General features: G+C 53.7%; 4 protein-coding genes across 4 annotated transcripts; 2 read left to right on the top strand and 2 right to left on the bottom strand.

Moving 5' to 3' along the window:
- Window positions 1–3405: 3405 nt before the first annotated feature.
- Window positions 3406–4226, top strand: CPAR01_10566 (tetraspanin; the record flags this gene model as incomplete). The annotated part of the gene is made up of 3 exons (XM_060494826.1): window positions 3406–3574; window positions 3662–3894; window positions 3954–4226. 3 exons carry the CDS (start codon window positions 3406–3408, stop codon window positions 4224–4226), a joined length of 675 nt encoding a protein of 224 aa, XP_060347008.1.
- Window positions 4227–7018: 2792 nt separating this feature from the next.
- Window positions 7019–8560, bottom strand: CPAR01_10565 (uncharacterized protein; the record flags this gene model as incomplete). Its single annotated transcript, XM_060494825.1, has 1 exon — window positions 7019–8560. One exon carries the CDS (start codon window positions 8558–8560, stop codon window positions 7019–7021), a length of 1542 nt encoding a protein of 513 aa, XP_060347007.1.
- Window positions 8561–10634: 2074 nt separating this feature from the next.
- Window positions 10635–11384, top strand: CPAR01_10564 (V-type proton ATPase subunit E; the record flags this gene model as incomplete). Its single annotated transcript, XM_060494824.1, has 1 exon — window positions 10635–11384. The coding sequence occupies one exon, from the start codon at window positions 10635–10637 to the stop codon at window positions 11382–11384; it is 750 nt and encodes a 249-aa protein (XP_060347006.1).
- A 216-nt stretch (window positions 11385–11600) lies between these two features.
- Window positions 11601–14161, bottom strand: CPAR01_10563 (uncharacterized protein; the record flags this gene model as incomplete). Its single annotated transcript, XM_060494823.1, has 2 exons — window positions 11601–12263; window positions 12320–14161. 2 exons carry the CDS (start codon window positions 14159–14161, stop codon window positions 11601–11603), a joined length of 2505 nt encoding a protein of 834 aa, XP_060347005.1.
- Window positions 14162–14484: the final 323 nt, after the last annotated feature.

The following is a 14484-nucleotide window of genomic DNA, read 5'->3' as shown; positions in this document are numbered from 1 at the left end:
ACGATCTGCCCTGATGGTCTAGCGGTATGATTCTCCCTTAGGGTCTTCACGACACGTCTGGGAGAGGTCCCAGGTTCGAATCCTGGTTAGGGCCCAATCCTTTTGCCGATTTGAGAACGACACTTTTTGTAGTGACGGAAATCGAAGAGAGGGCATTTGGGACAATTTTGGCAACGTTGTGGTTGTCGGTGTGTGACCGGAAGTGGTACGTGCGCATGCAGTTGTTGACTTTTGAACTCCTTTCCCCCTGGATTTCTTCAGATTATCGGATTACATCTGAGTCTTGTTTGCTTATCATCTAAGCACAACGTATCGAAGTGCCGGGCTGCGCCGCTGAAGAACATGAAGATTTCCCAGTTTCAGGGCGCGGTGATAACCTGAGGTGTTGGTTGTATAGATCGGCATTCTCAGCTCGCTGCACAACTTGCGTCTCATCTATCCATGCTGCCTCAAGCACCACGGGAAATATGATCGCCTGGTAGCGAACCGTGACATCGAAACACTCCGGAACAATCAACAAACAAAGACCACAAACACGAGAATTAGAGGCATTTCAATTGACGAATGCAAGTACCGGCTCAGAAGTTGCCGGATAATGAAAGTGGAAATGGAACTGCACGCTGTTTCCAGGCTCGTCGTGCGCACGTTTCCTGTTGATTGCACCATGAATCGATAATGAAATACCAGACGACGCAAAAACGGAACGGAATGGCATCGCACCGCAGGATGGACGAAACGACAGGCATCGAACATCCACGGTAATGGTTTCCACTCGGATAGCACGCCTTCTCAGTGGGTGGAACTCGGGCTCTTTTGTTGAAAGGCCAACAAGACCAGACTGTCTGAGGTTTGCACTGTCCCTCGTTCAAAGGGTTGGGGAGTTCTCTCTTGACAGGTCTGGGCGTCCAAACCAGCGGGAACTCTGAAGAAGAAAAGTCTGAGAGTTCTTCCATGCAATCCAGAGGTGCATTGCGGGTATATGTTGATATGTTAGGGATGCATATGCAGTCTCTATACTATGTACGCATACAGAAATGCGTAAAGAGACAGAGCCTCATTACGGATGCTCTAGGCAATCGTTCATGTGAAAATGGTAATTCGACACTGATTATGGTTATCAAACTCTGATGAAAGACAGGAAAGAAAATAAAGGGAGGGTCCGAGTCGCTAGCGCCCCAAGATCCCTGGCGTCGTTCCCGAGGAACCACAACTGTCTGTTCACAAGGCATCGGCGACCACCAGTCTTTTTAGTCGCACATCTCCGGATTACCTTATCACGGAAAGCGTTGGTGGGGAAGCGTTGAAGCGCCAGACATGGTTCGGCAGGTGAGCCAAGAGGTTGGAAATTGGGCGGTAATGTGGTGCCACCGTACCACCGCAGTCTTGAGTCTATGAAAAAGGCGAGACCATCGGGCTGAAATCTAACAGGATCGTGCCACGACGAGGGGAGGGGGGGCTCCTGTCAAATTCGAATTTCGCTGGCAGGGAGGGCTCATGGCCTCGGGCGGCGGGCCTGAAAGTGAAGTGTACACGGTAAGGGAAGGATTCTGAATCGGTAGAGTGCTCCGCGGTGCCCGGAGCTTACCTTGAGCAGCACGCTTTCGTACGAGTGCCAAGTGGGAGCCGGCCGACCTATCCTTTGAACAGGACATCTATCCGTAGTATACTCCGTACTCCGAAAGATAATTATCACTACGTAGTAGTAACGACTGTATTCGAACTCTGTACGGAGTAAGTTGTCGGGCTAGCCGGCACAGATTGTGGACACAAGAGGCCGTCGACGCGTGTTATAGTGGTATTCGCTATCGAGGGTTGTGACATGTCTCGCGTTGCCGCGTCCACTTGGTGAGCATTTGAGCCCTTGGGGTGGTTCCTGGATTCGTCCCCTGTTTGATGATGTAAGTCGAGGAGGCTTGAGTGTCTCGAGGTCTTGGGAGGACAAACTGTTCGGCCGCTGAAGTAAGCGTAACAATAAGGTGCTTTTTCCGCGAGGTACCTGGGTGTGGCAGGTATGAGCCATGCTTCACCACGTGAAGATGGAAGGGAAGAAAATGCTACGTAATGTAGCGTTCCAGCGTATGGTTGGTGGGTGGTGACTTCTCTCAGCGTTCCAACCTGCAAGTTCTCTGGGTGTCTGGCAAGGGCCAAGCAAGGGCCAAGCCAGGTACCGAAAAGTGACCAAGCCTCCAAGGAAGGTACGCGCAGCCCTAAGCCATTGGCTCAAACGGACGACCACCCCAATCTGGCGACTCTTGGACGATTCTGGTGATGTGATTGGCCACGATCCCAGTCATCAGCGCCTGCACGGCTTCTCGATTGGTGCGTGCCACAGCCGCCTGCATGAGGACGCCCCTCGATCCTGAAACGCAGTCCGTCAGGGAGTCAGATTCATCGCGACCTCCCTCAGCCCTCTTCTCCCCCCTTCACAGTTTATTCTCTGCTGTTGTCTCGATCTCTTCACACGGCTCCCTCCTGCTGGCTCACTGGGGGCAACAAGGCCCCCAAGGCACAGTGTGGACGAGCAATGGGCTGGTCCCAAGGTGTTTCTGGTGCGTTTCTCATCCTCGCGTCTGCTGTTCGAGCCTTCCAAGACGGACGAGGGGCCCTGACCGCCCGCCAATAAGGTACCTGAGGTAAGACTAATGTACGGATACGTAACCAAGTAACCGCTCTCTCTCGAGTAGTCTCGAGTCTCGATACAGCGCCCCCTCGCCTGACTGATTGAATCTGGCGATTCTCCTCTGGGGTCTCCCTTGCCTGCGCAGGTCTCGTCCGAGACAGTATTGTGGACCCCCCTTACCGGCTGCTCTCCCGCTCCACCGCCCACGTCCCATTCTCCCATGGGCCCAGTGGAGAGAGAGACTCAGACCTCGTCTCTGTTGCACTACGAGGCATCTCTTTTCCTCTCCTCCCACTCCTCCGTGCTATAGTCGGGTTTTTTCATCTGGAGGGTGATTTTCGGTCCATCTTCACGTTCTTCTGTACAATCGTTCACTCCAACCTTATTCCCTTCTTCGCGACGGCTTCGTCGACTTCTCTCTTTTCAAAAACCCTTCCTTCTCGTGTGCTCGTCCCCGCTGGGTGGTGGAGGTTCCGTTACATTTTTGCTGGTCGAAGACAGTCCTTACCCACCGACACCAGCGATACCGACGACACCGACGAACGCATACCCGCCGATTTTTTCCCTATCGATCACCAAATTCTAGACAGAAAGAGACGCCGGACGTCAAAATCAAACATCAATCTCTAAATCGCAAAATCTAAAAACTATTTCCAACAAGGAGGAGGATTCTTCGGAAGAAAAAAGAGGAGGAATTGCAGCACGAAGGAGCAGCCAAGTCTCTCCGAGCGACATCTTGGTTCTCGGGTCTCTAGGCTGCTCGGTTTCATCGAAAAGCTTCAGCCATGGCGAACAAAGTGCTCATGACCTTCGTGGTCGCCGACATCGTCTTCGTCATCACCGGTGCTCTGCTTCTGGGTTTCACCCTCATCAACCAGAACCTCATCAAGGAGGCGCCCACGGAAGGAACCGAGGCTGTTATGCGCTTGCTCACAGCTCAATTCCCACTGACAGGTACGACGACGATCCAAGAGGATGTCACTTACGTGACGGAAGTGAGCAAGGGAACATATCGAACATCGTGACTGACTTGACTTACAGCCGGTATTGCCAATGCCGTTTTCATCTTCGTCACCTTCCTCTCCACCATCCCTGGCATGATCACGCCGACTCGTGGCTGGCTCAAGATCTCGGGCTACCTGACCACCTTCTGCGGTCTCTTCAGTCTGATTCTTGGTGTTTACCTCTGGGTTCTCACTCTCACCACCAAGAACGACTTTGGCAAGACGTGGAACGTCCAGGACCCTCGTGTTCAAGAGCTCATGCAGACTGCTGTAAGTGACCTTTCTTCTACTCTCAAGTATCGTCACCGATGATTGACGCTTGACATCAGTTCAAATGCTGTGGATACTTCAACAGCACTTCGCCCGCCTTCGTCACCGACGCCCAGTGCCCGAGTCCCGCCGCCGCCGCCCTGCAACGCGGCTGCGCAACCCCGATTACGAGTTTCGCCAACATCTTCGTCGACAATATCTTCACTGCCGTCTTCGGTATGGTCGGTATCGACGCCATGCTCATTGTCACTATCGCCATGCTGCTCAAGGATCGCAAGGAGCGCGAACGTTACCGTCACATTGACGAGAAGGCTGGTTACCGCGGTTTCTAAGCCGGCGGCCCAGCTTTGGTTGTTCAGGGCAAAAAAAAAGCCGCTGGCTCGAGTTGGCGCCCATTTTTGTCGTCTCTCTCTCTCGCTCGGGAAGCCAGCCTCTTCTCGAGAACTCCTTTTCTCTTGTGCGTGTGGCAAATCTGGAGCGAGAACTGTTCGTGGTCTCCTTTCTCCTGGACCGGGGAAACGACTGAATCGCCTCACCCCCGCCGCGGCCATTGATTGGTCTTAATCTTGTTCCGATTTTCTTTAGACAAAGTGGACAGGCAGAATCAATAACTTGACCCCCCCCCCCCTTTTTTTTTCTGCGTTCCGCAGAAGCCTCTCGGTCTTCTTCTTCTCTGTTACGAGGAGACACCGGGGTGGTGTACGAATCTTAACGCATGGAAAACGAATTTTCGGACGGAGATAGTCGAAGCGACAGGTCTTTTTTTGTGTGACGGCCAACATCTCTCTTACCTCTCTCTCGCTCAAAGCCTTCCTTGCCGACGAACCCCCTTATTTCTTGTTTGTGCGGACACCATATATAGATTTTTAGTGTTGATTATCTCTGTTCTGTAAAAAAGGGGGGAACTTGCCCTGAAAGCAGTACCTGTTTTTTCAAACTCTCTCTCCTCTCGTTCGATGATTAGTGACTGGTGACTGAACATGTGGATTCGAGTGAAGTCGATGGGAGGGCGTGAGGTGTGTAAGAATGGGGGGAGGCTCAGCTGTGGTTATATTCCAGGACGGAGGGAGATGCGTGTGTGCATATATATAACAAGTTCGGGAGTTCATTCTAGTGTGAGTACGCCACTACGCGCCGGATCTATTTGTGACATGAACGACCTTGTATATTGAGATGGGCCAGGGCCCCAATCTATTTGTTTGCAGCCCCCACGGATTCAAATAAACAAGATTGCCGATCATGGTTGGTGAACCACAGATGGCATGTGCCAGATTGACTAGCCTACGGACAGAGTTTCGTACGGAGACGGGGGATTGGAGGAGCTGGAAATAGAAGAACTCTTGAGATGTATAGTGTAAACACGCCAAGCGAAATCCTGTTGAGAGATGATTGGGAGGCAACCGGAGCTCGTATGGCGGAGGAAGGGAAAGAGGCCGGTTGAAGATTTTCGGGAGGTAGGTTTGAATGGGATTAATCACCTGGCCAAGGTTGACGAACGAGAGACACTATGATGGACGGGAGGGAGGGCAGAGAAGGGCGGACGTAATGCGCTGGGTGACCCCACAATGTAGATGGAACGAGATAAACGAGCTGGATCATCTACCCGGATCAACGGCGGGTAGGGGGGGGGGGGACGACGGCCACGACCTTCAACGACACCAGTTTACAACTCTGACTCAGCATGGAGTACCGCGTCACCCGTCAACATCTATCTCGATGACACGCGGCTTGGGGTGACGTTTTTGTCTGTCTATTGCTGTGAAGCCGAGTATCCGAGTTTTGTATTCGTATGAATGAGAGAATCGGCGCGGCGACTACTTGTGATGCATGATGTCTATGGAAATGTCGTGTCAAGTAGAGCCGATCCGGTCTACTCCTCTTTCTCTCTCTCTCGCGCGCGCTCGCGCTGAGTGAACTCCTCATCTCGTTTGACGCTGGAGCAGCAAGCAGACAGATCGGTCCACGGCGTGGACTTCAACTGTAATTCGCGTACAAGGAAGAATAAAAGAGGTCCCGTTTTTGAATAGGTGTGGCACTTGAACGAAACCTCGCCGGATGCTGGAGACCTACCTCGGTCTTTTTCTTCTTCTTTTTCTTCTTCTTCTTTTTCCTTTTTTTCTTTCTTTACATATGTTCATCGGAATCAAGTAGAGTATTCATCTCAACAACTTTTATTGAATCGCCTCCTGTCGCCTGTTCTCACACAAAGTGGCGACGATAGTTATCTGATATCTCCGTACAGACAGGTTGAGACCCCCCCCCCCCAAATGACGTTAAAAGTCTCCGAGTCAGGATGGGATGGTCCAAGAGTACTATACAACAAGCCGCTAGAAAGAAAAGAAAGTTTACCTGCACCGTCGCTCTCCCGTCAATTAAGTGCGATAAATATAGTGGCTCTCTGACTCGGACAATACATAGACGAGAATGAGCCCATGTTCTGTCTCCGTTCAGACCAGATCGAGAAAGGCCGATGACAGGCTCGCGGATGTTGCGTTATGGCACGTTCGTTAGTCCTGAAATCTATGTGGTGTTGACACGAATGACGCCTACGGCCCACTACCATAATGATCCCATGTCTAACTGTCCAAGAAGAAAGAGAGAACGAACAAAGGTTCAGTTTTGTAACACCACTTACATTGACCGTGCACCTAAAACATGACAGCTGTCTTTTGTTGTCCTTCATCCACTTCTCTACATTCTTAGAGATAATCTCAACACTCTGGACAGGACGCTCATCAGACAAAGACAGAAAGACAAAAGCGAATGGAAAACAATAACCAAAACAAAGTGTCTGCTCGTAGTAGACAGCTGACCTCCAAAAAAAAAAGCATGTTTTGACCAAAGTCGGCTTCGACCATCCGATGAACCTGTCTCTATGACCTCTCTATGACCTCTCTGTGCTGAACGAGGTCATTGATCAAGACACTTTGACGACAGGTGCTCCCGTCAACTATATCAGACAAGCAGATCATTCAAGAATCAGATATAACTCGTACTGCTGGCAATTGTCACATGTCTAAGTAATCGCTATTATGCTCACATAAAGAAGCAACGGGGTCTCTTGATAGAAAAAGTAAAGAAGATGTTTAAAAAGGGAATAATGACGTGGCAAGTGTTCCAATACTCATACAGGCGAATCATCATTCGGCTGCCGGTCCCGCCCCCTATCCTGGGACCCGTCGCGTCCGTCATTGCCTCCACTACCACCAATATCCCTCTCCCCTTCCCCTTGCCCCGTCGTCGGCGGAGGCTCGTCTCGGAATGCAGGCCACACACTGCCGCTCCCGCTGCTACCCGGTGGATTGCTCGCGCCGTCGTCTCCTCTGTCAGGTCGCCACCACTTGAGCTTCCATATGCCGCCCAACGCCTCTTGTAGTGTGGGCTGACTGCTGCTCTGACTCTTGCGCCGACGGCGGGCTGTGAAGCCCGGAAATCCCGTGGATTTACGTCGCCTCCTACCCGGGCCGGGCCGGCGTGACGAAAGGGACTCGGAGCTGGGTCCCGCTTCTGAGGACGAAAAGAGAGGATTACCGCTACCGCTACTTACGCCACGGCGGTGCGGTAATAGAGAGGTAGATTCGGTGAGCTCGCCAGGCATAGTGCTGGAGCGCCGGCGCGAGATGGGCGGGCTGGACGTGTCGCGGTCTTCGAGCTCGCCCCAAATTTCGGCGCGCTCTTGCCATCTCCTGCCCGTCTTCTTCCGCTTCGGTGTCGGTGTCAGCGGCGTTGTCTCGCCACTGGCCACGTTAAATGTTGAGTAGGTTGTAGCTGGTAATGGGTCATCTTCTTCGTGGAGGCTGTAAAGATCATCGCCGCCCAGAAGGGACTCTTCTTCATCTTCTGTGTCCTCCACGAGGCCAAGTCCTGGTGCCAAGGATGACTGGCCCACGCCCGGCGTGTGCTGTTCGTCGCTGAGTCGCCATGACAATGCTAGCACACCGGCAAGTAGGATGACTGTCCCCAGTGCAATGAGACATGCTCGTAAGGGGTTGATCTGGTCCGTCTGCTTAAAGTATATCAAACCGTCCAGGATCGCAATGATGTTGTAGATGCAGAAAACCATGGGGTATAAAACCGAGGTCGAGACGAGCTTCAGGCCACGGTGTAGGTAGTATAATTGACTCAAAGCCAGGGTGACCAGCGCCAGCACGAGGACCCACGCCTGCCAGTGAATAAACTGGTTATTGCCGTCCGCGATCGTCTTAATGATCAGCTCAACAGCCGATTTGGCAACCAACAGCGAATGCGCCGAGAGGATACCACTTATGGCTCCGTAGGCGAGGCCGCGGACGAAGCGGAATCTCGAGTTGAGTGACAGGCTCGTGAAGTGGTCGAGGCAGTCCACACTGATGGCTATTGATAGGACGAGGAAGGCCTGCATGATCATCCATACCACGAAAGGCTTCCGACCGAGGAGCTCGAGCAGCTCCTGGAGGTTGTGTGCAGGCGCGGGAATGGCACCAAAGATGGCGATCAGCACGGCGCCCGTGCAGACGAGCAGTGTGCCCCATAGCGACCACCTCGTGAAGGGTTCGTTAAGTATAAGGGTAGCGCATATCGAGTTGAAGACGAGGCCAGAGGCCTGCAGGGTTGAGAGTACAGGGAGAGGAAGGGTCGAGATCTGGACGGAGCTACCGAGCAGGTTTGCGGCGATGAACATTCCCATCCCCAGCTGCCATTTCCCTCTCCGATACGGTGGCCGACGTATTTCGTGTGGACCCTTTTCGTCTTCGAGAATGTGTGATTTTCGTTGGAGCGTGAGACCCAGGCTCTGGACGCTCGTGGACAAGAGACCAACGATGATTCCTATCTGCGCGAGGGGCAAAATACAACGTTAGCGACGGCTTTTTGGTCGTTCAGCGAGCGACAGAGGCGCAAAAGGGAGGCAGATGCGTACGGCGATTGTCCCCCCAGGGGAGATGCCGCCGAGGGACCCCATTGCACGCGCAAGGAGCTAGCCGTCGGTCATCTGGCGGCGGTCGAAGTTGAAGCAGCGGCGGTCGGTCTCATGGATTTATTGTCGTCCGTTGTTTTCTGTATCCGCGCAGCCGTGTGTGTCGTCCCGCCGGTATCCTAGCGGCACGTTCGTTAGATGCGCAGCGTCTCTTTTCGCAATAAGGACCAGATGAAATCGACTCCGGCGGCGGGACGGAGGGAGGGGGAATCGAACGCTTCGGCAGGATGGAGAGGGCGGGACAGGTACCGGTGCAAACGAGGCGTCTGCGATTTGCTTCAACGTTGAAGATTGGAGATGGTGTGGTTAGGTAAAGTTGTCCGACGGGTTGTGTCTCGCCACGCTTGCGAAAATGGTGACTTTGGTGTCGCTTCCCTCCAATAGCCGCCAAGAGAGAGCTTGCAGATGGGTTTCAAGTTCGGATGCGCGTCTAAATGGAAGCGACAAAGTCGGAACGTCAGAAGGTAGGTGCTCCGTCTTCCAGGCCGGCTATCCTCTCCGAGAAATTGCTGGTTGCGTAAACCTGACCAATACAGCGTTATAAAATACCGAGTTTCCACATGGCCGGAGTCGGTGAACAGGTCTCTGGTGTTAGATGATGGCTCAGCTCGAAACACCAGACAGACGTACGTTCGCTATGCACCGACGCAATGGCCGCTCTCTGTTCCCATCGGTGTAGGAGAGGGTCGGGGTGGTCTGGCCAGGACGGAACTAGGAAGGGGGAGATGCCGACTGCACCAAGCAACCCAATCACCAAGCACAAGGTACGGTCAAGCACAATAGTGCAGCAGCAGCAACCCACATCACACATCCCAGTGATCTCAAGGTAGGTACCTCGCCCGCAGCAACCAAGCAGCAAGGGACTCCCGCCGCTCTCCACCTCTCCAGGTGCCGCCTGCATTGCATTATTCAGTTCAGGTACTCCGCGTCTAGCCCCTTTGCACCTTTGCCATGCGCTATTTTGGTAGGCGGTGAGGTAGCTCAGCTGGGTGCATGACTGTGGTGGGTGAGGCGGCTGTTCCTCGGGCAATCATCACCTGACGTGACCGGATTATCTTATCGCTCCTTTCCCTTCACCTGCCCGATTCCATGGCGGAAGGTGAGGTCTGGTGGGCCTTGGGACTCCTAGGCCTCGCCAGCCTCCGTGATGTCACAGCTTGAGAAGGAAACGTGGCTGGAGGAGTGGACAAATGCCACCAGTACCTTAGCAGCCGCACAGACCAGATGTGGCACAGGTGCAATCTGAGCCCCTTCCCGTATCGCACCCACCCACCCAGCCAAGCAAGCAATCTGTGGCTGATGGGACGAATGGATACCTGCTATGTGGTTCCTGAAGCTGGGGGGCCGAACGCCCAGTGATGCGCTTGCTACGCGGCTCAGAGCACCTTAGGTAGTCGTAGTAGGCCTCGTCAAACAACAGCTTCATTCAACCACCGCAATCCGATCCCGATTCTCCCCCTCCCCCCATCGCGAGACTTCCTCCCGACGGGCTCCCCACCAGCTGCTCTCTACATCCCACGCGATATCATCATCGCCCGTCGTCCTCTCGTCTCCGATAAACCTAATTGATTCAACAAAAGTCGCTCACGCAGCCGCCCCCCCCCAAAACCGCCCATCATGTCTCACCAACCGTTGACGGACGACCAAGTAAGCCCCTTCCCCGTCCACGCCTCACATCGCAAACATCGTAGGGGCTCAAACCGAATATCCCGATGTACACGAACGCACACGAGAATGAGGGGGAGATGGAGATAAAGATGGACAGACGCAGCCCGGCTAACCAGACATGGCGTGCACCAAACAGGTCGGTCAGGAGCTCCGCAAGATGACCGCTTTCATAAAGCAAGAAGCAATGGAAAAGGCCCGCGAGATCGAAATCAAGGCCAACGAAGAGTTCGCAATCGAAAAGTCCAAGCTCGTCCGGCAGGAGACGGACTCCATCGACGGCCAGTACGAGAAGAAGTTCAAGCAGGCACAAATGTCCCAACAAATCACCCGCTCCACCGTCTCCAACAAGACGCGGCTCAAGGTCCTCGGTGCCCGCCAGGAGCTCCTCGACAACATCTTTGAGGACGCCCGCAAGAAGCTCGCCAACGCCACCAAGGACAAGGGCAAGTACCAGGCCACTCTCAAGAACCTGATCCTCGAGGGCCTCTACGCTCTCTCCGAGCCCGAGGTCGTCGTCCGCGCACGGAAAGCCGACTTTGATGCCGTCAAGAAGGCCATCGACGAGGCCACCAAGGAGTACAAGAAGGAGGTTGGCAAGGACACCACGGCCAAGCTCGACGAGTCGGACCCCCTGTCCGCAGAGAGGTACGTGATATTCAAACGAGGATCGGGCAGACATATCACGATGACGTATCATGGTGCTAACAAACGAGGTAGCGCTGGAGGTGTTTTCGTCATCGGTGGAAAGGGCAAGATTGAAATCAACAACACATTCGAGGAGCGTCTAAACCTCCTCCAGGAGACCGGTCTGCCGGCCGTCCGAGAGACTCTGTTTGGCAAGAACCCCAACCGCAGATTCACTGACTAAACCACCACCCTTTTCCCATAAGTGCGCCTTGCAAAAACCCTGTATAGCCCTTTTTATCTCCCTTGGGGCTGGACACACTAAACGCTGCATGAAGGATTCCCCGGCGCCTACCCTGTTTCAAACTCCTTCCTGTGGTGTATCTTAGATGCTGTATGATGGTGGCCAACCCTTGGCGTATTAGGTAGTTATCGTTGCAACTACGAGTTCGTTATCATCTTAACCTATTGCCGTAACGAAAGTCTCATCCTCGCTTGAAGCTGGCTCGACGTTGGTATCTATCTCGGACGGCTTGTTCTTCCGAGAATGCACGAATCTTTGCAGAAACTCTTGTTGGCGCCTCTTCTTGGCCGACGACGGACCCTGATCTCCGAATATGCTCTGTGTCGGCGGGCGTTTGGTTCTGACCGAGTATGTCAGACGCTCTCCAACCCATTCGAGCACGCTCTTGGCCTCTGTGCGGGCCAAGTTCGCAGCTCCTGTGTCGTTGATGCCTCGCCAGATGGCCTTGAGACGTTTCGCCAGATCGTCAATGTTACTGTTGAACTCCTTTTCGTAGTCCGAGTCCTCGTTATCATGCGCGAAAGCCCCATCATCCACTGCCATGTCGAGGAGCTGGACCAGAGCCTTCAAGTTCACATAGTCAGTCTTGTTGTTGATCTTGAAGTCACTGTCCTTGACCCGGGCAATGACGAGGCGAAGGCTAATGACATCGTCGGGGTGCTCATTTGCTAGAGCAGCGTCTCGAAGGAAGAAGGCGACTGCTAGGCGTCTGCGCAGCTCGTGCAGCTTCCGCGAAGTGACAGGCATGCAGATGAGCGGCAACATTCGCAGCGAGGTCTTGTCGAATCCATGATAAAGAGACGAGCAGGTCTCGGCGCACTATGACAGGCCATATTAGCAACAGCATCAACTTGACACCCGGGGGATATACTTACAAACTCATCCCAGGCACTATCCTCGACAGTATCGACCAAGGCTGCCAAGGCATCCTGATGGCGCGTGAGAACATCCACATTCTCGACGATCACCTTGTCAGCTGCCATGCGCAAGAGCATCTTGACAGCGTACGCAACTGTTGCATAACTAAGATGATGTGCCACATAGGAAACCCATTCCAAAAACGACTGAAGAGGTTCCCATTCGTAATCGGCGTAGATATCTCGGCTTTCTCGCACCGGTCGTAGTACCTCGTCTCCTACATGGTCCGCTGCGCCCAATCTCTTCAAGCACTCTTCGAACTTCTGAGACGTGATCAGACGCTTGACCTGTTTGCCATTGGCAGTGACGATCTTGCTGTATTCCTCCCGAAGAACACCAACTCTCTCAACAGCAACCATATCCAAGATCCAGAGATATAATTCGTCCGGAAACCTGACATTAATGGCAAGATTGCTCGGCATCCCCGACATGATGTGTCGGTCTCTGGTACCAGGTTTATCGAGAAAAGACCAGGGACCCTTCGCAAATTTCTTCGGGAACGGAGGAGGTTCATCTAGGCCGTGAATGTCCTTTTTGAAAAAGTACCATCTGGTCCTCGAGGCACCGGCATCCGTTCGTTCCATGGCCCGGAGAGCCTTGTCCGCATCTTCCTCAGTCTTGACACCAGCAATCTCGATCAGCTTCTGGCGAGCTTTGCTGGGACTTTCTTCAACATCCACCATGATCTCATCCTTAGGTGCAGGCTCAGCCGGTCGTCGCGGGCTGTCGAACAGCACATCGTGCCTCCTCGAATGGGCGTCCAGCGTCTTGAAGTCGAATTTGTGCTTCGGCTGGATGGTGAGAGGTGACTTGTGAACCATCCTGGCCCGTCTCTTGGCCTTTGGCGTGCCATCAGGCCTGGGTTTGGTGGGGCCAAGCATGTCGAGATCCGGAAAGGAGTCATCGGACAAAGAACCGTCGTCGTCGTCGTCATCGGACCCTTTGATAACTGCATCCCTCGTGAGAGTCGGACGCTTGTTCGCAGTCGGCGGAGAAGATGGAAGGGCCGGGGAGCTGGGTAGACTTGGAAGTGACGGCAAGCTGTTGGGGGTTCCATCGACTTTCGGATCCCCTGATATATCGCGCTTCGGCGTGCGTTGCAGCTTACCTTTCTGCAATGAGGGTAGCTCGGGCAGATCACCGGCTGGAGGGGAACCTGTTGGGCTCTCGCTGGCTGTCTTCCTGCCTGGACTCTGACCAAAGAGCAGCCTTCGTGGGGTTGTTGGCTCCTCAGGCTCAAGAGAGACCCGAGGAGACGATGGTAGCGATGAGAAGCGGACCTTACGCGGCGAGCCGGTACTTCGACCTGACCGTAGTATTTTGGGAGTTGAAACCCCCTTCGGCGTGCCAGATCGTGACCGCTGTGATCTTTGCCGTAGTGGCGTTAGGCGAATGACACGCCGCATGGCTGGAGACAGAACTGGGGTATCTTGAAGTTCGGATAAGGATGACATGGAGGCATTGAGATCTGATGCCGTGAGGGCAGGCCGTTGGCCGGCTGATGAGTTTGCACCTTTGCCAGGAGAAATTTTGGCGATCTTGAGATTCTTGTTCTCATCGAGGTCTCTGTTTGGCGGGTGATTCTTGCTCATGACCGTTTTCACATCTCGGGCAGGAGCGCGGGTGGGCAGGAGCTCCTGGGTTGCTGCCGAGGATTGAGATGCAGAATTTTGAGAGGCCTGTGAGGAGGAAACGGCAGGTGCGGCCTTCGTAACAGCGCGGCCGGCACCAAAAAAGCTTCTGATATCGCGATTCTTGTTCACATCTGCCTGGGCGGTGTTGGCCGATTTGCGAGCCATGGCGGATGAGAGCAGGCGCCTGCAGCCTTGTGCACAAATCTGACCACGCAAGTGTCTGTTAACCCAGGCTACTAAGAAACCAGCGGGCTAAAGACAAACGTGCCTTTCAGGATGTGTGGAGAGTCGTGATAGAATATTGGTTTACATAATTCACTGAGGTCGGATACAGCTGTAGTTGGGAGGCTCGGGAGTCCGACGCGTGGGTGACGCTTTTCGCGTTGGGCGTGGTTCGAGGAGCATTTAGTGGAGACCACTTTAGGTGTCGTCTTATCTTATCAACCCTTATGTCATCAGAGCACCCCTTTGGAGAGAGGCTCTCTAGA

Source organism: Colletotrichum paranaense (genome assembly GCF_030867605.1).
Source record: "Colletotrichum paranaense strain IMI 384185 chromosome Unknown Scaffold_8.1, whole genome shotgun sequence".
NCBI lineage: Eukaryota > Fungi > Ascomycota > Sordariomycetes > Glomerellales > Glomerellaceae > Colletotrichum > Colletotrichum paranaense.
The sequence above is the reverse complement of the archived record's forward strand: the minus strand, read 5'-3'. Positions and strand labels throughout refer to the sequence as shown.